Raw genomic sequence first — 24766 nt, forward strand, 5'->3', positions numbered from 1 at the left:
GATCATAAATAAATATGCTTAAAGAGATTATGGAACATAATTATTATCGATTATAAATTATTCTATTTTATTGCTTGATACTTTGATACCTATATTTTCCTGCAACTATGTAAAGTAGTTCAAATTATTTAAAAAAATATCTATATCGTGGAAATAAATCTTAAGTCACTACAAGTAATCCATTCTTTAGGATGCAGAATATTTTGGATTGGGGTTAACCACCGCGACCTTACAGATCTATGGCGTTTTCCCATTTGTTGAGTTATAATGATCATACTAACTCATCATACAGTCTCAGGGGTTTAACAAAAACCAGTATCTGCGACGGCTCCACAAAAGCCAGCTCTTCATCTTCGACATCAGCCGTAACAAAGTTTTTGGCACGAACAGTTGTCGTCTCATCAGTGCACTCAAGGATAAGGTGTTCTGGTGTTTCCCCATTTTCGCCACAGAATCTACATTCGCCGTTGTTTCTCAGCTTCAATCTACTGAGGTGCTCGTTGAGGAGACAGCGTCCTATTAGAAACGTCGTGACAGTCCGAAGATTGTTCTTACTTAAATCAAGGAAAATCTTTGATTTTTTTTCCAATCTTTTAGACCGTTGGAGGATTCCCATTCCAGGTTACGGACGAAGTCTTCTATGTTCTTGAGTTCCGCTTTAAGTTAGTTTCCACTTGGAAAGCAGAATCGTCTAGTTAGCATAATGGTCTAGAAGCATGGTCTAATTAATGGAGTGTTCAGCTATATCGTTTGCTTTTTCATTGCCTTCTATATATCCCTTGGTGAGTGGGCATCCAGAGTAGGAGGATTTTATTTTCTTTGCCTAATTTGTTCAGTTTCTCTAGGCATTCTTTGATTAACTTCGAACTGATGTTTACTGAGTTAATCGCTTTAAGTGCTGCTTGACTATCGGATAAGATGAATATTTCCTGTTTTCGATAGTTCCTATCAAAGATAAATTGTACGCATCTTTCGATAACGTAGATTTCTGCCTGAAGGATGCTGGGGTAGGTACCCATTGGTTCGGAGTAATTAGTTTTCGGCCCAAATACTCCTATCCCTGTCCCTGCTTTGGTTTTGGAAGCATCAGTGTACCCGTTATGGTATGGTCTTTTATGATGGTGACTTTGATGACAGCGATCTTATTTCTAGGCAATCTATGGTGCAATAAAGCGTACAAAAACACATCAATCTACTTTCTTGAACTTTTCTTTATAATAAGCCTGAACGGTTGGTACCTGTGTTGGTATGCTATGGATATTGTGCTATGATTTGGGTAGAAGAATGAAAGATATGCCGTCGTGTTTTTTTACAATATCTTTAATATGGTCTGCCTGAAGAGGGAATATTATGCAGTGGCGGCTCGTGACTCGTGTGACTGGGTAGGCAACAAAATTTTAGTTGCGTCTATTTGCCCCCCCCCCCCTCCTAAATTTACATAATACCCTAACCCAGTTCGTAAATATATGTTATCCCTGGGTTAAAAGCATAGCTCAAGAATATTTACAAAACTAAAGGAAAAGTGACAGCATTCAACGTAATGACATAATGATTGACATAATGTACAAGTATATGTTTGTTTATCACCGATATTTATTTATATATTACTATGGAGTTACTATGGAGTACATCATAGAATTTTATTTTATTTATTTACGCAAACTTAAAAAATTGGTAGTATTGAGAAAAAGAATAATTATGTTTTATATATTAAATTGATGAGTCGGTCTCTTGATAAAGAAAAGTTATTTAATATTATATCAGTAAAATCATCAGATTATTGAAAAAAAAAAATTGTGAAAAGATCTTTTTAGATTGAAAGTAAGGCAAGTGGCGATAAACGTTTATTTTTCATGGAATCTCTACAATTTTAATGCATTTCAAACATGAAAAATGTCTCTCAACCCAAATACTTACTTACCGATAGTAAATTGTGTAGTAACAATCAAAACCAACAATTTGAAAGCCTCTGGAAATATATTTCCAGGTTTATTCTACTTAAATTAGTTTATAATCGAAATTATCATATCTATTATTAATACCAGCAATTTATTCATTAATTTATGTTGGTCAATATTTTATGTTTGTTAAATCAATATTGAATGCGTTGGAAATGTATCAATATAACAAATTTGTTAAATCAGATATTAGATGCGTTGGAATTTTTTTATAAGATTCTTTAAATTTCAGATTTATTAGGATAAATAAAAATAATTGAGACATACGAGTATCTATCTGCAAACCTTAGTTCTAATGTACCTATAACAATGTTATCTAATATTTCATAAAATTTATTAACATATCGAATTAATTAACACACTGAGGCTTTTCTGTAATATCTGTTGTATGAATCTATTGAATTTTCATATAAAAGTTTTAAATGCTCCTTAACGAAATGTGATATATCCCCTTATAAAATATCGGGAATATCCCCTCAACTTCTAAGCCTACCGAGCCTCCACAACTTCATGCGAAGGCGACCGGAGATTTCGCTTAAGCCCCGCCTTAATACGATACAACTCCGACTTACGTCGCGTCGCTACCGCACGATGAGTTAGACAGAGACAGAAGACGTACGTGTACGTCGTAAATCGACTCTGATAGTAGGCGATGTAGAAATCGCCAAACTATGGCGTTTGTTCCAACGGTCAAAATTATTTTATCAATTTTCTAACGCAGCGGACGCCAGCGGTAGTGAATATTTTATTATACAAGGCCACAAATATTAAAATAATATAGATTATTATAACACACTTCCGTGTATTAACAGTATTTTTATGCATTGGTAACATTAATAGTGAATAATGTAATGTAACAAACCGCTTAAATTCTGCCAAAATTTTAGGGTAGGCGCCGCCTACCTTGCCTACCCTGACGAGCCGCCACTGATATTATGAGAACTACAGTTGTCTAAACATTGAGCACAATTTTCGAAAATACTGCATTTGACAAGTATAGTTCCTACATGATGAATCACCAAATTTCTGAACATTTGCGTATCTGGACAAGATCGCTTTCAAAAAAACGATAATGGTGATGGTCGTCTTAAGGCAATAAAAAGTCTTGAGCTCAGTGTACCTACCATACGTTTTAAAGGGAGGAGTCTGCAAAACTAGATTTCGAAGTCTGTTATCATTAGTTACGATCAGTTAAGTCAAAAAATTGTAAAAATTATCAATGAATTGTCTTTCTCTATAGAATGCGTTATATTTTTGTTCGTTAAGCGAATTTGGTTTCGAGAAAAGAGCGACTGTAACGTTTTCCGGATTCTCTGGATTTTTAAGTCATTGACATTTTACAAAAAATAAAGAAAAAATTTGTTTCATATTTTTGTCTACATTTTTTTTGTCATTTGGACATTTGATATTATGTATATTTATGGTAGCGCGAATTTTGATTGCTTATTTTTTTTATTTTCTAATTTTATCTAACTTCTTCTAAACCCACACCTCACACTCTTTAAGTATAAAAAGCCTGTAAACAGTTTAACTATAAAATGTTCAAATAATCAATATTATAGTTTCTTTGCATTAATTTGAATTTACTATATCGATAAGAGAGTCTTGAGTCGGCCTTTATATGTTAAATTTTGGCAGCATACGTAGGATAACTGAAAGCATTTTATAAAAATATACAGAATTATACAGGGTGTCCCCAAAAAAATTACACATCAAAGTTGTATTTTTTCTAATACCCTATATATTAATTGATTTTTGGATTCTAGGAAAAAATAAAGATGAGTTTTATTAGAGAAGCATATGCCTAAGCTGTAAGGATTTTGACATATTTCACATTTTGTGAAAATGAAGAGTAAATTTTAAATTTCAATAACAGCTACCTAAATCTTAATTTACCCTCTATAGCCTAATATTTAATTACATTAACCAATTGTATGTTAATCCAAATTAAAATTTGGCCCGCAAAATTATACAGGCTGAGACAAAATTAATATGGAACATTGGTTACTTTTAAAAGCAAGTTACTCCTTTATTTTAAATGGAACACACAGTACACATTGAACACCAGTTCTGGTGTTCAATGGGGAATTCATATATCTTCAAAATATTATTAAGTTTACCTACGCCTCAGACAAAGATTTTCCTAGATATTTTAATTTTTATGATTTTGTTTCAGTAGATCTTTATTATTTGAAAAAATCTAGGTGGCTGTGATATACCTTATGTTAATTTAACAAAAAATAAAGGATGTAGAGTAAAATATTCAACGTTAATAAAAAGATACACGTTTAAAACATATTTTAATTATTACAGAATTAAAACTAGATATAAACCTATAATTATGTGACAAAAATGATCTAGATAAAATCAAATGTTCAAAATGCTTCCTCTCCTGTTAACTGCATAAACCGATTCTCTGTTCAAAATATCTTTTCATTTTAAAAGGCATGTGTGGAGTTCTGCTTCGTAAAGCAGCTACAATTTTATTATTTTAGTCATATACTTCTCTAATAAAACTCACCTTTATTTTTTTCCAAAATCCGAAAATCAATTAATAGGTATATAGGGTGTTCCATTACAAAAACACAACTTTGATATGTAACTTTTTTAGGGACATCCTGTAGAACTCTCTATATTTTTAAAAAGTGCTCTGAATTAACCTACATATGCTCACAAAATTTCATTTCAATGCAAACTGGCGCCTTGGAGCCTCCGCGTCGTATGAGAGGCGCCACCCTGTATCCTGTATACGAGTGAATCGCTATGGCAATCTTGTAAGTCGGAGAGAGAAAAATACGAAGTGTTTATTATATAATCACTTAATCCGGCGCTATATTTCCTGCACTTGGGAAAATACTTACTCCAGTACATCTTACTGTAGACACTGAGCGTATTGAGTGTAAGCACTGAAATCCGAACCCAAAGCTAGACATTGCCAACCCTGTATATTTATAAACAATTTTTTTTTCTATTTTTTCTTATTTCTTTAGATAATTTTACAATTTTGGCTTGTACTTAGACAGAAATATAAAGACGGCATATGTCTATTACAAAAATACAACTTATGTAAAATTACCTTATAATAATTATGATATATGATATCATTAAGAAAGTATCGAATTATCCTACAGTCTTACCGTCTTCATTGTGATGTTTTGTGACTCCAGAGTACTATTATCCGGCGCATCCGGCAATATATCTGGAAGTTCTTCTTCCGCTTCTCCCAAGAACATGGTCAAATTTTTCAAAGGCGTATTTACTAACGTGTTCACCATGTGGACAGGAACCGGAACAGGCTGTTGGTGCAACTCGGTGATGTTTTTGCGTTGACCAGTACCATTAACTCCGAGGTTGTGAATAACTCTCACATTTAAATCTTTCGTATTTACACTTTTCTCTGTTTCAGCTGAGTTTTCTTGATGCTTTTTCTGAAAAAAAATATAATTCAACTTATTTGAAACTATTCTTGTTTATATAAAAAATACAAATCAACCATAGTACAATACATCAATAACGAAAAGTTTTTCAAAAATTATGGACCTATGTTTCGCGCAACATGATCTAAACTATCATCAGAAATAATTGGATGTAAATTCTTGTACAATTATTGTCAAAGAGTGTAGATAATATGATCAGGAAACTCAAAGAACTAATTATGTATTACGTGAGTAATAATCTTCGAATAAAAAGATTAAGGAAGGAGCATAATATTATCCATGGCGACATTTTGTCTCAAAATGTAGCAACAATTCCTCTGCAAGATCAAAAAACAGTTACTGCTGATGTGCTGATTGGTACATATAATTATTTGTTTGCCGGAAATAATTGCAGAGTTTCGAAAAAAACAACCCTCTATCAATGTAATGCAACTTCCCACACAACTCGAAAAACAATTAAGTTTTTAAAGTAACAAAACCGTATTTACCTAGATATTTTTTACTTATTTTGTATAACAACTCGGATTCAATTTGAGAAACTATCGAGACTTGCGCTTGTCCTTTGACTGCCAGAATATTTATGATATCAGCTACTGCAGTTGAAACGGTAGGCCAGGAAACGAACACCAAAAAATACCGCAATTCGGAAAAAAATAGTGCCAAAGAAATTATTGTTTTAAGTGGTAGGGTTGACCCTTAGAAGTAACATACCAAAAGTCCCCGGCCATAGACCTTGTGCGTTAGCCGCGGGGGGAGGGGGAAGGGGTGAAAAGGGCCGGTTTATATATTTTTCGTTATTATCTCGAAAACTAAGCATCCTAGCGGAAAACATGTTCTATACAAAATAAAAGTAAATTCAATTGTTTACAAAAAAGATCCTATTCATTTTTTCGCTAGGAGCAGTAGTGAAGAGTGTATGATACTTTTAAAATGCAAAAATTATGAAAAACCATGTTTTTTTTGTTCACTATGGCGCACTGTGGTATTTGATGGTTACGGTGATGCCAACAAAACCAAAAGGGCTGAGCAAAAACGAAGGAAACTTTCAAAACCCTAAGTCAACATCCACTTTGATGAGACCACATGCTGCACTATTCAGCAGCCGAACTTTTTATCTAATGAGTTTAACAAAACCAGGCTTATCAACTTTCTTGCAAAAAAAATTGAAGTTCAAGGACTAATAGCAGTAGTAGCCACAGGAGATGCTGATACCTAAATCGTAAGCTGTGGTTTGCAGGCAGCTAACCAGCATCAAACTGTGACAGTCATAGGGGAGGATGCTTTTCTTTAAGCCAAGCAAGGGAAAGGTGGAGTCACGTTGGTATAATGTCGCCAACCTCTAAAAGCTGCCATATGCGAAGACCATTCTGTTACTCCATTCGTTCAGCGGTTGTGATACTACCTCCGCTATTTATAACAAGAGCAACGGAGGGGTGGTTAAAGTATTTTTAAAGGCTGAAGAGGAGGTCACAGACATTTACAAAGTCTTCTCTGATCCCTTAGCAACACAGGTCATGGTAGTTGATGCAGAAGAGCTGCCTTTTTTGGCATTGTACCAGGCCCCAAAAGGAGCAGACCTGAGCCGGGTACGACACCAAATATTAATAATACCTTTGTTAAAGCGTCAACAAAGCCCAGGCCTGATTTTGCGGCACTTCCACCCACTAGAGGCGCTGCTCGCCAGCACTCCCTCAGAGATCATTTGCAGGTTTGTGTCAATATATGCTTTGTTTCCTTAACATTTATTTTGTATTACTGTAATGACCAACAACGAATTAATTATCATGTGCAGCTTCAGCACTGGCTGCATTGAAATCAGCAGCAGGAGCCAACTGCTTGGGGATGGTTGAATGGGTTGGACGGCTTCCTCACCCCTGTCACAAGCACGGATCCAGTTGCGCCAGAATCTGTCCTAAGTAATATATTTTGCGGGTGCAAGACTGGTTGCGGGTGCCGTAAAGCAGGCATACCCTGTTCGCTTGTGTGCAGCACTTGCCGCGCTTCGTGTACCAACGGTCCCCGAATCATCGGCACCAACCAACGGCACGGCGACGACGATGATGATGATAACTTCGACGATGAACTCGAACAATAAAGTACTTGATATTATCATATATAAACTTAAATACTTATATACTTATAAAAAAATTCTGGTTTGTGTTAATCTTCCACAATACACAGTTTTTTCCACCTATTCGTATTTTCAAAGTATTATACACCCTTAACTACTGCTCACAGTGAAAAAATGAATAGGACCTTTTTTGTGAACAATTAAATTTACTTTCATTTTGTATAAGCTTTTTTTCGCTAGGATGCTTAGTTTTCGAGATAATAACAAAAAACCTATAAACCGGTCTTTTTCACCCCTTTCCCCTCCCTCCACGACTAACGCACAAGGTCTATGGCTGGGGACTTTTGGTATATTACTTCTCTGGGTCAACCCAACCATTTAAAACAATGGTCTCTTTGACACTATTTTTTCCGAATTCATGTTTTCGTTTCCTGGCCTACGGGGATACTCACAAACAAGCTAAGATAATAATTTGGTTACTGCACAAAGCTTGATTTTCATGCGTCCGTTGTCCGATGATACGATGATACGATATTAATTTTATTGGTTGAATTTAAAGACTTCGATTGGTTAACCGTCTCTAACTAATCGAAGTCTTTAAATTCAACCAATAAAATCAATATCTTATCATCGTATCGTCGGACAACGGATGCATGAAAATCAAGCTTAAGTTGTGCTAGGGTGTATCCTGAAGGACTTATTATAGAAAGTCGAAGAAAATGCCATCATCATATGTGGAGCTTTATATGTACGTACATATATGGTAGCGATACGAAAAAGAAAGGTATACTTAATAACTAATTGATCTGTATGCTTTTGGGTGCTTCGACCCATCGTTTTTATCTTATGGGTTATGCTGAAACGTGCGAGCACTATTCGAATAAGTTGTGCTAGGGTGTATCCTGGAGGGCTTATTATAGAACGTCGAAGAAAATGCTATCATGCTTTATATGTGGAGCTTTATATGTACGTACATATGGTAGCGATACGAAAAAGAAAGGTATACTTAATAACTAATTGATTTGTATGCTTTTGGGTGCTTCGACCCATCGTTTTTATCTTATGGGTTATGCTGAAACGTGCGAGCACCATTCGCTTAGACTAGTGTGGGACTGTGTGTGTTTTAAATACGCATACGTTAGGTGAACGTAGCATTGTTACGTTGGTCTGGGTATCAGAGCCAGAGTTGTTAAACTATAAACTACACGTAGTAATTAATAAACTACATTTACTACATGCCACAAGTAGTTTTTTAAATGTCGAGTAGTAAATATGTAGTTTATGTAACTAATGTAGTTTTTTTAAATAACAGTGAAAACATAACCTAAAAACTTTGTTTGTTGATCAATTTAAAGAAATAAAAAATCTATATTTTGTGAATTTGTTCCTTATTATGTGATATTTTTGATACTTATTAGTAGATAAAAATGTTTGGAAGACGTCGATGTCTCCATACCTTGCTCGGTACCTTCTGGGAAGAGGGGAATTATGAAGTTGTGCCTTTAGATTATAGCATTCTCCTGGAGAATGTCTATGGAGAATTTCTCCTTAAGAATTTATAGTTTATTTTGTGTTTACAATGTTACTTTGTATTTCGTAGAAAATACACTTTTGTTGAAAAAAAATTGTCTTTTTTTCTGATGTTGTTTAACTTATACAAATATAATATAACTTCATACTTCCATGATAAAAATTTGGCTTGATTTTAGTTTAAAGTCTAAATCGTTTATGTTTTACTCTATTTTTGTAGGTAGTTTTTAACGTAGTTTTTGTGTAGTTTTTGAAAGAAGTTTTCAAAATTTTAAAACGTAGTTAATACAAAAAACTACGCGTAGTTTTTGGCGTAGTTTTTTGCTTCATAAACTACTTAACAACCCTGATCAGGGCACGAGGGTAAGGCTAAGAACATAGTGGAGCGACGAGGATAGCGGCGAGCAAGCAGCGCGATAAAGCGATAAGTCGAGCAATCCTCGACGCCAAAACATAGTAAAGCGGCGAGGAATAGCGAGGTACTTGTGCAAATGTATTATTTTCATTTGCTTATTGATAATTTAAAATGTTAACAGTGGCTACAATTCTGGGCAGTAGTGTCGCTAAAATTTGGTTTTAGGAAATTTTCAAAAACCGGAGAAAGTGTGGCAAGTTTTATAACCTTTACGAAAATTTGTTGCCACTTCATTTCATAACTTATCTAAAATGTACCGGTTATGGTGATTACTATCTTTCTGATCCCATAAAATCTCTCTTATAATTACTAAATTTATTAATTTTTGGAAATCCATCATAATTCTACAGCGCAACAGAGCGACGAAAACAACATCATTTGAATCGATCTCGCTGCTCGATCTAACCGCTCGAGCAGATCGCTTTACTATGTTCGCACGTACTAGTCTTCACAGGTTTGTTTTGGACGCGATGTCTTGCTAAACTTTGTAAAAAGGATAGGATTGGAGAATGTATCCTAAGGATCAGAAGAAGACCACAATAGATCTGAGAAGGTCGCAGTGGATCGCAGTCGCAGTCGCAGTGGAGACCGAGAGCCACCTCTAGGAATCTAATATAATCTAACCATTCACTTCAAATCAATTTTCCAAAACCTCCATTTTGAGTTTTGAGTTACGATGTCGCACTTTTATGTATTAATCTTTTACGTGATTATTCCGAACAAACAAAAAAATAATATTAATTAATAAATGAAAAATAAAAATATTAATTAATCATAATTTTACAATTATTTAACTAACCGATGACGCGACGTTTGTATATTTAATATCTTCGTATTACTTTAGCTATTCGAGTTAAAATTATGTGCATTATTTATGTAAAACATTTGTTATTAAATAGCCAGTATGCCATAAGAAAGAATTACCATACATATACCTCAGATTATGAAAATATACCATATATATACAGACTAATCATATATAATTCATATCAAATAAACTTTTAGTCGCGTAATTAAGGTTGACCGGCACAGCGTTGCCCAATCTTACATATTTTCTTTTAATCAAAATATTTTAGGAAACAAAAATAAATTAATTATAAATATATAAAGAGTTATTATTTCCATCAACAAAACGCACTTTCTTAACAGTACTTAAGGGACATAAAGGGCCATTGCCATTACTATCGCTTTCCCATTCAAAATATTCAAATAAAGATCCAATGAGTTTTTTACGGCTATTAAGCTATCTTGTACCACGTCGCACTAAAAGAGATTCTAAAAAGAACAATGTTCGATTCTATTCGAAGGTCTGCTAGTAAACATTTTTTAGCTTAAAGTATCACAACACTATTCATTTAAACCAAAAACTCGTATTATACAAAACCAAAGTGTCAAAAAAAATGACAATGTCATGCGATTCATAACGATAATTTCACTCGAAATACCAAGTGTGTGGTACCAAATTATTCGCAAAATAATGCTTTTTCCAAATATGCTTTTTCCAAAATATGCTTTTCCAAATATGAGCCACCCTCGTTCCATTTGAAAAAAATGAGATTGAGATATGATTAAAAATTCTATTTGAGCATCTTTTAACCGACCTGGACAAGACACGAATAACATTAGACAATCGACTATTTTTCCAAGACTCCTTGATTAAAAATTAGTGTTTTTAACACAGCCATGGCACTCTAGATTGAAATTTAAAATTCACTTTTGTTTTAAGCAAAAATGTCAAAAGCTGACATATGATATGTCATTCTATTTAGAATGTCATTTTCTATCGAATAAAGTAAAAAAATACCGAGGGTGCCATTTAAAAATCAAAAGTTGTAGTAATTTCCGGTGGAACAGGAAGTGACAGAAAACAATTGAATACCGTGAATCAATCCTAATTTTATGTCATAAAATATACTAATATACCAAATCTCGTTTTTTTATCTGATAAAATAAAAAAGTTATAGGGGTGAGCCACTTTTGAGACGCACCCCGTATATTATTGCATTTTTGGCTTCCTTTCAGATCACCTTGCATAATCCTAAGATATGAGTAAATATATTTCGATAGTTTCAGAGATATTAGTAAATAAATAAAAAATATATATATTTTCAGTCTTTCTTAAAAAAATTATTATAAATACAAGAACTCTTCTGAAATCAAAACTATATTAAGTATTTACTTTATATGGTCTGTTCTTACTTTGCTATGAATATGGTAATCGTAAATCTTACAGAATGTTCAAAATTCTACGCAAAACTTTCTAAAATATAAAATAATTTTTCTTTGTTTTTTTTTGATGAGGAGTTATGAAATTGATGAGGAGGATGATGGGGAGTTAAAAAATGAACATTTTTTGTATTTAAAGTATTTCAAAATTTTTAGTGGTTTGGCAGGTACACGCTGTATTATTTCATATGGCGCTTTCAATAGTAAAATATGAGAGAAAAATCATTGTGTGGCTTTGATAAAAATTTACTGTGGAAAATGCCATAAGAATATAAAACCGCGAATATCTGCGAAACCGTTAAAAATTTTGAAATATTCTCAATACAAAAAAATGTTTATTTTTTAATTCTTCATATAACAAAAGAATAATAGACAGGGCGTTCCATTAAAAAAACGAAGAAAAATTATTTTATATTTTAGAAAGTTTGGCGTAGAATTTTGAACATCCTGTATGATTTACAATTTCCATATTTATAGCAAAGTAAGTACAGACCAAGGAAATACCTATATTGTTTTGATTTCAGGATAGTTCTTGTATTTTTAATATTTTTTTTAAGAAAGGCTAAAAAATATATTTTTTTATTTATTTATTAATATATCTGAAACTATCGAAATATATTTACTCATATCTTAGGATTATATAAAGTGATCTGAAAGAAAGCTATTGAAAAAAAATATCCCGATCCACTCACACTTTTTTGAGCCACCCTATAGAAGTTAAAATATTTTCCTGAAATAAATCCTAGTACATACTTTAGGTATGCACTATGGTTAGTCAAACGCGCGTCCAGTGTAAAAGTAAAAGTGTATTGGTGTATTGTGGTGATTTAGTGTTTTATTTTGCTGTGTAACATCGAAGGTTCCAACCCCCAACTGTAATGCACTTAAACAAAATTCTCAAGTTTTTTATTTTACATCTAATCTCGTACCCTTCTTTTAAAGCACTTTTATTGGGGTGTAGCACTTTTTAAGTTATCTCTATTTTACATACCTCTGGTAATATACTTTTCGTTACATTACTGGATTGAGTACTTAATTCTAAAAGATTTTCTAAGTCTCTACGATGTCTTTGGCTGCTTATCTGGTCAAATTGAACTAAGCCTCCATAGTATGAAGGATTGCTTACGTCACTAAAGGGAATGGTCTTATAATAGTAATAACCTGAAACAAAATATAATAATTAGCTTTGTGAAAGTAATATACGAGCATACGTGTTCTTTATCATGAATTGAATAGTTCCATAGTAAACCTTTTGTATTTAATTGGAAATTCCATAAAAAATTTTAACTCTTCCCTAATCCAATTGAAAATAACTATTTAAATATTTTGCTGTTACTATTTTCTGGTTCATTGATAATATTTCTATGTAAAAAATTGTACATAACAAATGTGCGGTTATTCAACTGACAATAATAGTCATAAAACGAATGTTGGCTATAAATAAAGCCGCAGCCTTCGCATAGTTCATAAAGACATAAAAATGGGTAATGGGTCGAGTAATTAATTAGTCATTAGAGAATTAAACTAGTAAATAACATATATTTTTTAACTGGCAGTAGCTAGGTATATTTCCAATAGGTATACCATATCTTGAATTCAACAGCGCCTCATGGCAACAAATCTTAGAGGCACTGGATAGAAGAGGCATCGAGAAGATCTGATTAAGATCATATCATCATATCTTTCAGATCGGTCATTACAGATGGAAGCTGAAAATACTACAAAAACGCTAATCATAAATATTGCAAGGCTCAGTTTTGGGTCCCGCATTGTGGAACATTTTATATGATGACTTGCTTAAAGTAGAAATGCCTGAAGGCGTTACATTAATAGGGTTTGCAGATGACCTAGCTGTGTTAGCAGTAGCCAAAAATGAATGTATATTAATGGATGTTGTTAATACCTCGCTGCTAAGAACATGTAAATGGCTGCTTAGCAAAAACTTGAGATTGGCCCCGCAAAAAACTGAAGCTGTTCTCCTAACTGCTAAAAGAAACTTATCTCCTATAACGTTTCAGATAGCAGACACTACAGTTATGCTATGCCAAAACAAGCTATTAAATATTTACGCGTATGGATAGACACAAAAAACTATACAAAAGGTCGAGGGCTATCCAAAGGTCGAAACGCTTATTAAGTCGACTTTTATCAAATATCGGAGGACCAAAAATGGTCTAGAAGGCGCGTTCATAAGGGTGTGGCGCACTCACAAATTCTGTATGCGGCTCCAGCGTGGCACAAAGTGACGGAAAATAAAATACTTGTTCAACAAACATTTTAGTACTTTTTTTTTAAAAAAAAGTCTTGTACCAAACCAAACCAACTAGGTAGGATTCAAAGAACTGCATGCATCCGAGTTGCATGTGCGTATCGGTCAATATCGAGAGAGGCCCGTAAATATAATATCTAAAATTACTCCCATAGAACTGCAAATAATAGAAAGGCTTGAAGTCTATGAGGGTATTGCAAAAGATGAAACCCGAAAGAACCTAGTGAAACGCTGGCAGCATAAATGGGACAACGAAATCTACTGACGCTGGACACACAAGCTTATCCCAGACATTGAGACATGGCTAAACTCGAAAGGCGAAGTGGACTATTATTTATAACGCAAGCATTCTAAGGATACGAGTGTTTTAGACAGTATCTCTACAAACGAAAAAGGTCCAGTACCGATCTTTGCAAATACTGTAGCACAGTGGACGACGTTGAACATACCCTGTACTACTGTTCCCGATGGAGTCAACAAAGACATCAATATCAAATACGCACTTATCAATAGTGCTCCGAGTATAACTGGAGTAGCAAGAGCACAAAGACTGAGATGGCTGGGACACATTGAAAGAATGGCTGAAGCAAGAATTCCTAGTATGATAATGAAACGTGAAATAGGTGGAAAGTTGAAGGAGGGATAGACCGAGAACCAGATGGAAAAAAGATGTTGAGGAGGACTTGAGAAGGATAAGAGTCGAGGGGTGGAAAATAAAGGCGAAATACAAAAACAAATGGAGAAAGATAATCAATCAAGTCATGAGCCTTGTAGGCTTTTAGAGCTATTATGTATATTTCAAATGAACAACGCATTAAAATGTGTATAAAGTCAGCTTTGGTTTCCATTTATCTAAATGCAACATAGACCAATAAGTTCATGTTAGCTCCTATTACAATTACGTCACAAAAGTGGCTTGTCACGATGCGACAGTTGGCCTATATTTCATAATAGTTCACCTGTTCATTAAGTACTATATGTTTATAACCTTAAATCTATTAAGCAATAAAAAACAGAAAATCGACCAATCGCATACAATAAACACAGTTTAGTTTAAATCGAATATGCTTGATCCGAATAACCTTTGGCAACAATAAAGTGATTTAATAGGATGTTATACGAGTAAGTGGATTGACCTCTTTTTTATTTTGTCCGAAAATTATTGAGTCGGTAGTAAAGAATAATAAGACGGTAGATATATGTTACAGTAAAAGCCAGAAATCAATGAATGCTAACAATTACTAGTAAAAGCTCACATTCACTGATTTGTCAACACTATGCCAGTTCATCAACTAATTTTGAAATAAACTTTTACAGTTAGAATGTTAGTATTCACTAGAGCTTAGTAGTAAATGCTAACATTCAAATTCGCTTTGCTTTTTGACTAGCTTCTAGCAGCTGCCCGTAACTTTAGTATACAGAAACTACGATCAGAGCCTATCTCTCCCGATATAGCAGCTGACTGAAGGAGAAACATATGACTGAAGCTTTGATGTGAGACATTCAATTTTCAAATCAAGACATAAGCTTAGATCATTATGTACCTACATGAATACGTAAATAACTATGGAAGCTGTCGCAAACATATCAAAGACTTACATTTATCTTCTTTCTTTGTTACACTAGCGGTGTTTCTACTTCATCTATCCTTGTCGAGGAACTATCTAAATTTGAATATTATTTTTAAAAATTTATATTTGTATTTAATGCACATATTTCAACATGAAACTGAATGTTTACTGTCAAATAAATAAAATTATATAAAAAATACATTAGCCAAATATTCTTAAGAAATCTAACCAGAAAGTACTACCACAGATTATACAGATTATAAACTTTGTTTTTTCTTTATTGTTTTTCGTGGTTCCAATTTTCGGAATCGGGCACTAGTTAGGTTACTAGTTTGCGCACATAGCACGCCCACTTATGGCCTGTAAAATTGTGCACAGCGCCTGACCCAAGAACGGTAAACTAATAGGATTGCTCATCCTCATGGTACAAAGAATACAAGGTATGATCGATAGCGGCTCCAATTTCGTTCAGTTCGCGCATACCACCTGTGACGTCACTAGGAAAATTATGAATAAATAAAAAATAAAGAAAGTTGACAGGAGATCTGCATTTTTTGGGGTTATGGTTAAGAATTGTTTATTTTTAAGACTTTTTAGTTCGTTTAATTTAATAATTACTAAAACCAGCAGTTCCAAAAATATATTTAAAAATAATTATCTATTAACATGGATTTGGACGATAATAATAGGTAAGAATACTAAATTTATTTCTATATTCGGTATAAAATTGTTTATTAGGTTTTTAGTTTGCGATGTTTATGGTAAATAATTTTCATGTTCATTGCCTCTGAATTCACATGAGGACAGAGATGAGGATATCTATGGAAAAGTAACCACAAGAGGAATTGTTACATCATTTAAAAAATGTTGGGAAGTTGAAGTTTCCCATCGAAAAGTAGAAAATGCCAATGCAGATGAATGTATTGTAATTGTGATAGAAGTAATTCCAAGGGTGAAGTCTATTATAATTAGTGACCTGTGCTTCTTTTTATATGTAGATGTTTCAGGTTTTGAGAATAAATCGGTTGAACGAAACCCAAAATTTAGAGGAAGTATTTGCATACCCAGAATATGACCATCAAGGATTATATAGCTCAAATTTCCTTTAATGGTAGGCAATTATTCAAAAATATATTACTTTTAGGTACAATTAGTGCCCGATACATTTCAAAAAGTAGAATATTATTTTATATTAAATGAGGTGTTGTACCAACAATCAATTTATATTAATACCGGAGATTAAAAAATAACAGAATAAATAGTTCTTTTTTTTATACTACAAAAATAAACTATAGAATACAACAGTATTTAAAAAATAAATAAAAAGTTATGTCCCGGCCGAGATTCGAACCCCGGTCTCTCGCTTCCTAGCCCGACTCCTTACGCACTGCTCCACAGTAACTTGCTTAGCAATAATTCAATGACGGTATATAAACAAAAAAACAGGTTTATAACAATATCTTGACGATTTGAACTGGCGCGCGGAGAGTGCTGACCAATAGCGCCAGTTATCACCTGTGACGTAGCGACCAACCTGCGCAATATCATACCTTGTATTCTTTGTACCATGGCTCATCCTCATAAGACGTACGTTCGCCTCTTCCCGCGCTTCCGCTGACAGTTGTGACGTCATTGTAGCCCTTGTCATGATAGTGTGTATTATTAGTTGCCTATTATTTTGTCAATTTTAAATGTGAAAAAGGTGTCTTTAAAGTTTTTAGAGCTATAGAGTGTATAAATACGTTCATTTTGTGTTGTGGATTGTGCATACTAAGTGCCCACGATTTTGTTTATTAATTATTTTAAAGCAAAATATGGAAGTACTCTAAAAAGAATGCTTGCAAAAGGTGATGCTGGGAACTGCTGTTTTTAAAAATGCATTATCCGAGTATTTAATACGATTTATACAGTTAATTTTCTATACTGCATACATATAAGGTGTTTAAATAAATAAACTAAATAATGAACGTTTTATATTCGGCAACTAATAATGCACGTGTGTGTATTATTGGTTGCCGGATAAGGACTAATGACCATGACAAGGGCTACAATGACGTCGTAAAGCGAGTAGTTTTCGCATGCACCTGGCGGACACTTTTGGCTGTATGAGCAGTCCTATTAGGTTAACTGTTCTTGCGCCTGACCGGCACGGTTATTAGAGAGATATCGGAAAATCGAATAGCGTCATGCAGTATTTACGCGTACCTTATCATGGTTACGATATGCGCGAGTCAATTTTTAACGCAACACCCGCTAATAACGTTACCGCCTGACATAATTTGCGGATCAATTACACCAAGCGCTATTTCTAAATAACGTTTAAAAATTGCTTAAATGGGCATGTGCGGGTATTTGACAACCGGGGCCGGCCGGCGAGATCTTTTATTTTAGATTATGTTTGAATTGTTTTGAATTATTACTTTAGTTTTCTTCTTCTTCTTTTTTTATGATGGCTCTGCTACAAGGCAACCGCCAGCTCAATTTTTATTAGGTAATTTGATATTTAAGTAGCTGGGATTAGTTTTAATTAAATAAATATGGCCCAAAATATGTGGATTCTATCTCTTCCAATATTAAAGAACCTATAAAGGTTCTATATAGACCTTCTAAGAGAATTTGTTGCTTGTTGCCCTAAACCCACTGAGAACGTTGAACCCAACAGAGGTTGAACAATAAAGCACTGGAAATAAGCACTTTAGCCGTTTAAATTGTTTTGTTTACCTAGTAAACAAAACAATTTCAAAGTTTTAAATTCAAAGTTAGGTTAAGTTTAAATATATAGCGGACGCGACGCGAACAGAATTCTTTCCGATCCGATAACTATAAATGAAGAGAGTTAATAGCACCTCACGTAAAGGAAATAACACCTGGCCTTATTAACGTCCATGCACGCTTTTCGGTTTAGCGATATCTCTCTATTACGCTGTTTATTGTTATTTTACGCGAGTTTATTTTTGCGCACAGGAAATTTTACTCGCTTGCACATCGTCATAAAAAACAATTTTCGTACCACGAATTAGGGACAAGATTTTTATCTGTATACTTATAGGATACCTAATCTGTGGTACTACGCTTTAGTTTAATATAAATATTTCCAATTTTTATATAGAAGTCGAACGAAAATAATAGAACTATAATTGCACAAACTTAAAATTAACTTCTCACTGAACACACTTGCATCCTTTGCTATATAAAATCGATCGATAAAAGTGTAATTTATAAAAATTTTAAAGTAAAAAACGCATAAAACAAACATCGTTACGCAATGGAAATAAGATTATGACATGATTATGACAATATGATGACAGTGAAAACATGTGCATGGCGCAAACTAAAGTCCTCGGGAAAGACAAACCTATTGAACGTTGCATAAGTACAATAAAGAAGGTTTGAAAATGTCATGTGATGTTGGATGTTGGAGACATCGTTTTTAATAATAAATCGTATGACGTTTATGCATCTAAGGTCCTAGAATTCAAAGCCATCAAATTCGTATTAAAATTTAAAAAATACTAGAGAACTATGAAAAAAAAAACAGCTGAAACCAAAGCTTATTCGTGCAATGATTCGATTGATAGTTAGTTACAAAGGTAGTGGCTTGTAAGTAAAATGCTTGATGATTTTATAGGTTAAGTATAAAGACAATTATTTGAATTTTGGCCTTTCTGTTTTGCTATCGTTTTCTTATAATTTTAAGACGAGCGGATCAGCTTAAATATGAAATCAATGTTCTTAAAAGTTTTTTAACAGCTTCCACCAACGTGCTTGCTATTGTTCGATAGAATTATTTTAACTGACATGGGGGTGGTCTTTTATATTTTGGCATATAGAAACATAGTAGACGCCAAACATAGAAACATAAATATGCTGACATACATCAAAATTCAGTCGAAAAATGGAATTAAGCCGAGAAAATTTTCGCGCATTAAGGTTTTACAACATTCGAAGATAGTTGTCTCAACAAGAATGCCCTGTTGTTGAATGTTGAACAATGACAGTCACCCAGGAAAACATCGCTGCTGTACGTAAACTGTTCCAAAAAGATCGACATGTTACGTATCGTGAAATTGAAGCATCATTGGGTATTTCAAAGATATCAATTCAAAAAGTTTACATAAAGAATTATCTGCAAAAACATTACTTTCTCGTTGGATACCGCATCTGTTGACGGAAGAATAATAACCATTTGGTGTCAAAGTCAAACTCTACACCGGTTTAACACAGAAAACTCAAAAAACATATACAGTGAATGTGAAATGTTGAAAAATTGTGAATCCTGGATTTACTCTTATGAACCCGAAAATAAATGTCGATTGGTTGTTTAGGTGTACCCAGATGAACCAAAACCGCCGAAAGTTATCCGTTCTCGAAGTGTTTCCTAAAATATTGTGGCGACATTTGTCTCAAAAGCGGGCTATGTAGCAATAATTTTGCAAGATCAAAGAACTATTACTACTGATTGGTATTTATCTATTTGGTTTGTTGGAAGTAATTGCTGAGTTTCGAAAAACCAAGCAACAACGACGAATGGTCCTCCACCAAAACAATGCAAGTTCAAACACAGCTCGCAAAACAATTGAATTTTAAAGCAAGAAACTATAGTATTATGGGTCATCCTTCATACAGTCGCGACCGTCATACAGTCCGAACGACTTTTTTACTTTTCCAAAATTAAGAATAAACTGCGTGGTTAAAGGTTCCACTTCCCCAGAAGATGCAGTTAGCGCCTTCAAAAACGCAATTTTGAAGGTACCAACAAGCGAGTAGAATATTGGCTTTTCGAACTGGTTCCAACGGATGCGAAAATGCCCATTTTTCTTCGTAAACATAATAGTGTTTAAAAGTTTTCAACTAATACCGAAAAACAATAGTATTTAAAAGTAATCTACTGTTTTTTTTCCAGACGTAGAGAAAAAAACAGTAACAGTACATATGCAAAATATCAAAAACAATCCTTGGAACTTTTACTAAATGGTATACGACAGCCAAACAGCCATAAAAATGACAGAAAATAAAATTTACCTGTCAATTAAAATGCCAGACAATAACTGCATCGTCACCTGTTATGTATCTTCCAAATACCTTCTCGTTGGACTTTTGAATAAAGCGACTAGGGGAGCAGTCTAATATTAGTTATATCATATATTCGAGGCGGATTCGACATTATGACCCACCATTTTTAACCGTTTTGTTTGACGTTACAATTGACACATTTGAATTTGATATGAAAAAAACGCGGATTTGTTGGGTTTTTCTGAGCATATTATTGTTTATTCTGCAAATGGTTTTGTTCAGAGGTAGTAAATTTCGAAGGGTTGTGTCCGAAGTCAGAACTTATATTAACAGTGCACTATTACGAATTCTATAAACACCCTTATATAGGGTGCGTCTCAAAAGTGGCTCGAAGAGCCCCATCTTTTCTTGATATTTTGACGATGTTTCGTGCACTAGGAAACCCCATCATCTATGAATCAAATCAAAAAATCGTCCGATTTAAATGAAATTTGGTATGTCGATAGATTGGACCAAGGCCAACTCTACCGTGTACGACACGCGTCATTGTGACAGTTAATTTTGACGTAAGAAACGTAAAAAAATTGATGTCGTCCGATCGCGACCAAATTTGGTGGGTAGCTATGGTGGGTAGGCTATGTGAGCGACAGTGCACAGGATCCCTTCCTGCAAAGTTGGATACGACGTTTCGTTTACATCTTCATCAGGGTAGGACTAAGAATTTGATATTGAAGAACAATGTGGGCCGATTTCGCCATAATTGGGGACTGGCTACAGGATGACGCCCTCGACGCGACGTTTCGAACCGATGCCTCTAAATGGCCGAAATCATCAGGATTTTTCTTAATTATGGGTCGTTAGGAACCAAACTCGGCACGTGGATAGAGGTACTCGAATGGAGTTCTCAGACGGACAGACGGACACGCAGATAGACCGAAGTAAGGAGAAGTTTCACTTCGAATATGCGCACATAATTTTTTTTTATTCTTTTATTTATTACTTTTCATAAATATTTAGGGTACGTCAATTTGACTTAGATGTTTCAGTAGCGTATCCGGTATTTTTACTAGAAATATATTTTTTTAACAACTTTAATAATATCTTGAAAGTAGATGTCTGATGTCTATGAGTTACAACTCCATGGAAATCATTATTACCAGAAATTCTTGACTTAAATTTGTAATTAATTGACATTTAAAAGAAATAGTTTGGTGTCTTTGGAGAGATTTTGAAAGATATTTTAATTTAATTACTAATACTATATTTAATTTTTACTAAGGAAAAGTTATTAATAAGTTAAAGGAATAGAAATCGAAAGGTTTGTTATTTTTAAAGTTGATAAATAAATCGTTTACCCTACTTTCTTTACATTAATTTAAAAATAAAAATAACCTGTGCGGATCGGGTCTGGCATAATGTAGTGAATGACCTCTGTTATATTAATACTTCGTTGCACAGATTCGCTAGATACCTATGTATTTGTATTACTGGCGTATTAATGTTTGCACCGGAAAAGGATATTACAGTCCATACCGATAATATGTTAACAATATATGTAAATAGATTTATCTAATTTTTGGGTTTCATACGTCATAGTATAAGCAACGCCTTTAGACGACTTTTACATTCAATAACAATAACTTAATAACAATATTAGTTTAATAATTACCAATAATTATCCCAATCAGTTTAAATTTTTTTACACAGTTTAGTTAGATGATAAAGTCACAGTCTTGCCCATTTAATATGGAACACGTCTTTGATTTTATGTTTTTTTTTGCTCTTTGCATTTTTGGACAAAATAGGTTATGCAAATATTTGTAGGGAATTAAATTCTCTACAACTTTTGTATAAGTAATTCTGTAAAAAAATTCAAAAAAGCAAAACATAGGTACCCTAAATCTTATTCAAATCCGGATATCTATATTAATATATAAAATCCTTAAGTGACTGACATACTAATTAATCACGATCCTGCTCAAACCACTCAACGTAAGAAGCTCAATTTTGGCATACAGGTTGATTCTAGGATGTAGAGGTTCGATAAACAATTTTTCGAAATTCCAGTTCCAAGAGGGTGAAACCTTGGTGAAACCACCCCTCAAATATTACAATATTTTTTATTTAAAAAACGGTTCACAAAAGGTAAATAGGTTTATTAAAGATCTGCGTATGCTGAATACAGGACATATAAAATTTGAATACTTTTGGACAAGCCGTTTTTAACTAATTTAAGAAAAACTGCATCAATTTTTATATTAAGAGTCCATTTGCGCTACACCGCTCGGGTCGGTCTCAGGGGTCGGGTAGAGCGGGTGTGCTGTGGAAGGCGGTCCGTTCACGATCCCCCACCGCCTGATTTTTGGTCGGACGCATTCAGTGTAAATCACATCTGAATATTTCCCATATTTATTTCAGTGGAGTAAAAACGATATCAAAATGTGTCAAAAATTTTTTGGAGGTATAACTACATGATATCTATACAGGATTATCAGTTAGGCCTTTGTGCATGTGAAATAACTAATTACGACCTTTTGGGGTGTCAGAAATTTTTAACTAGCAAAATGTCAAAAATGTATAACCATGTTTTTTTATCTTTCCTACGCGATAACTCCTAAACTAATCAACTTATTCACAAACTCTTTTTTTTAATCGATTGAGAACGCATAGGCGGTGATAGCTGAGGTAATTAAAATTCCATAGTGAGTGTATTTTTTTTGGAAAATGGATTAAACTTCAAACATTAACTTTATTGTATCATGATTTTCGGTAAGCGAGAAACTTTTTATTTGAAGGAATTTTTACATAGTATCTGCGTATGAAATAAAGTAAAAATATTGAAAAGTTTTTGAAACTTGGTACAATTTTCTAATGCTAATACTTTTCTTGTTATCCTAAATTAAGTTTACGAATAGGCCGCGCGCGAGACCACTCGGGCCTCGCCGCCCGAGACTTTGATTTTATATGGCGACACGGCGGACGCGATGTTCCGTAGGCCTATTTCTGATTATTTGTATTGTACCTGCAGTTTGAAATTTAGTTAATTCAGTACGTTATAAATTATTTAGTTATCGACTCTTTAACTTGCAGAAAAACTATAAACAAAAATGATAGGTTTTTTTAAATCCTATTATAACGAAACCTAAAAACTATCATAATCATAAATGCTGCGAAAAGGCAAAATGATGTATGCTTAATATATTAATTAATAATTGTATATATATTATATTAACAATTATTAATATATTATATTAACAAAAAGAAAACTAGTTAAATAGAACGGTTTTGATATTATAATATTTTTGATATGTGATAAAATAGGAAAAAAGGGCAAACATCACAAATTAACATCTAGACAAACAGGTATCTTATGTTGTAACCTATTTTAATAAGGTTTTTTAATAAATTCATTGATAATAAAATTAATATGATCGCTAAAATTCCATAGTCAGTATTTTTTTTGCCAATAGAGCTGAATAATTTATCATAAACCAGAATAATTTTAATTATTCTGATTTACCGTAAATTAGTGATGGGCGGTTATTAAAAAATAACCGGTTATCGGTTAACCGGTTAAAATAAAACATAATTTAACCTGTTTCGGTTAACCTGAACTAAAATAACCGGTTATAGTAATAACTGGGTTTTAGGTTATTTTATTTATTTTTGTGTAAACTAAACTGTAAAAAAACAAATAAAATAAAAATTATTTATTTTGTAAAAAAAAGAACAAATTTAAAAAAATAATTTTAAATGTTCCAATATTTGGGATCAAGTGATCCCAAAAACACTAGCTGATTAGTATGACTAGGAGTCAATCTACTTCTTGAATCACTAACTACATAATTTAAAAAATATACGACTCTTTCAGAAGATACAGATGCTCCTAGTGATGTTAAATATTTAAGGGCAATTTGTGAGGTCTTTGAAAGGCATTTTTATTTTCTACCCAATAGCGAATTGGACAACATTTTCGGGGTAGTGTAGGCTGATCTAAATATAATTTTAATTCCTTGGGAATACTTCCTGGATCTTCATCGTCTGTCCTTTGACTGGAGGCTACCTCGTCATGTACCATCCAAATGTTTTTTTTATGTCATATTCTGTAGTGTCACTACTGTCATAGCCTTGGTTTCCGTTTGTTCTAAACTTGGGTCCTTTTGGATCTGTTCATCCCTTTATTTCTATTTTTGCTCGATTAATAACATTTGTTAGTGTAAGAGGAGAATGGAAGTGAATTTTTTGAATCTTGGATCCAATAACGTTGATATACCCA

The 24766-nt window shown here is 33.5% G+C and overlaps 1 protein-coding gene across 2 annotated transcripts in view; it reads right to left on the reverse strand.

The window, feature by feature from the left end:
* The window catches only part of LOC115884073 (plexin domain-containing protein 2), a 106169-nt gene that overhangs the window by 46703 nt on the left and 34700 nt on the right, over window positions 1-24766 (reverse strand). For both annotated transcript variants that reach the window (XR_004050494.1, XM_030902532.1), the window contains exons 2-3: window positions 12629-12798; window positions 5096-5386 (exon numbers count right to left, since the gene is read on the reverse strand). Coding sequence is in view for 1 of the 2 variants with exons in the window: in XM_030902532.1 (XP_030758392.1) it covers window positions 5096-5386; window positions 12629-12798 (461 nt within the window). In the remaining variant the exon portion in view is untranslated. The remainder of the gene's footprint in view (window positions 1-5095; window positions 5387-12628; window positions 12799-24766) is intronic.

Source organism: Sitophilus oryzae, unplaced genomic scaffold (genome assembly GCF_002938485.1).
Source record: "Sitophilus oryzae breed Bouriz unplaced genomic scaffold, Soryzae_2.0 scaffold_2014_pilon_pilon, whole genome shotgun sequence".
NCBI lineage: Eukaryota > Metazoa > Arthropoda > Insecta > Coleoptera > Curculionidae > Sitophilus > Sitophilus oryzae.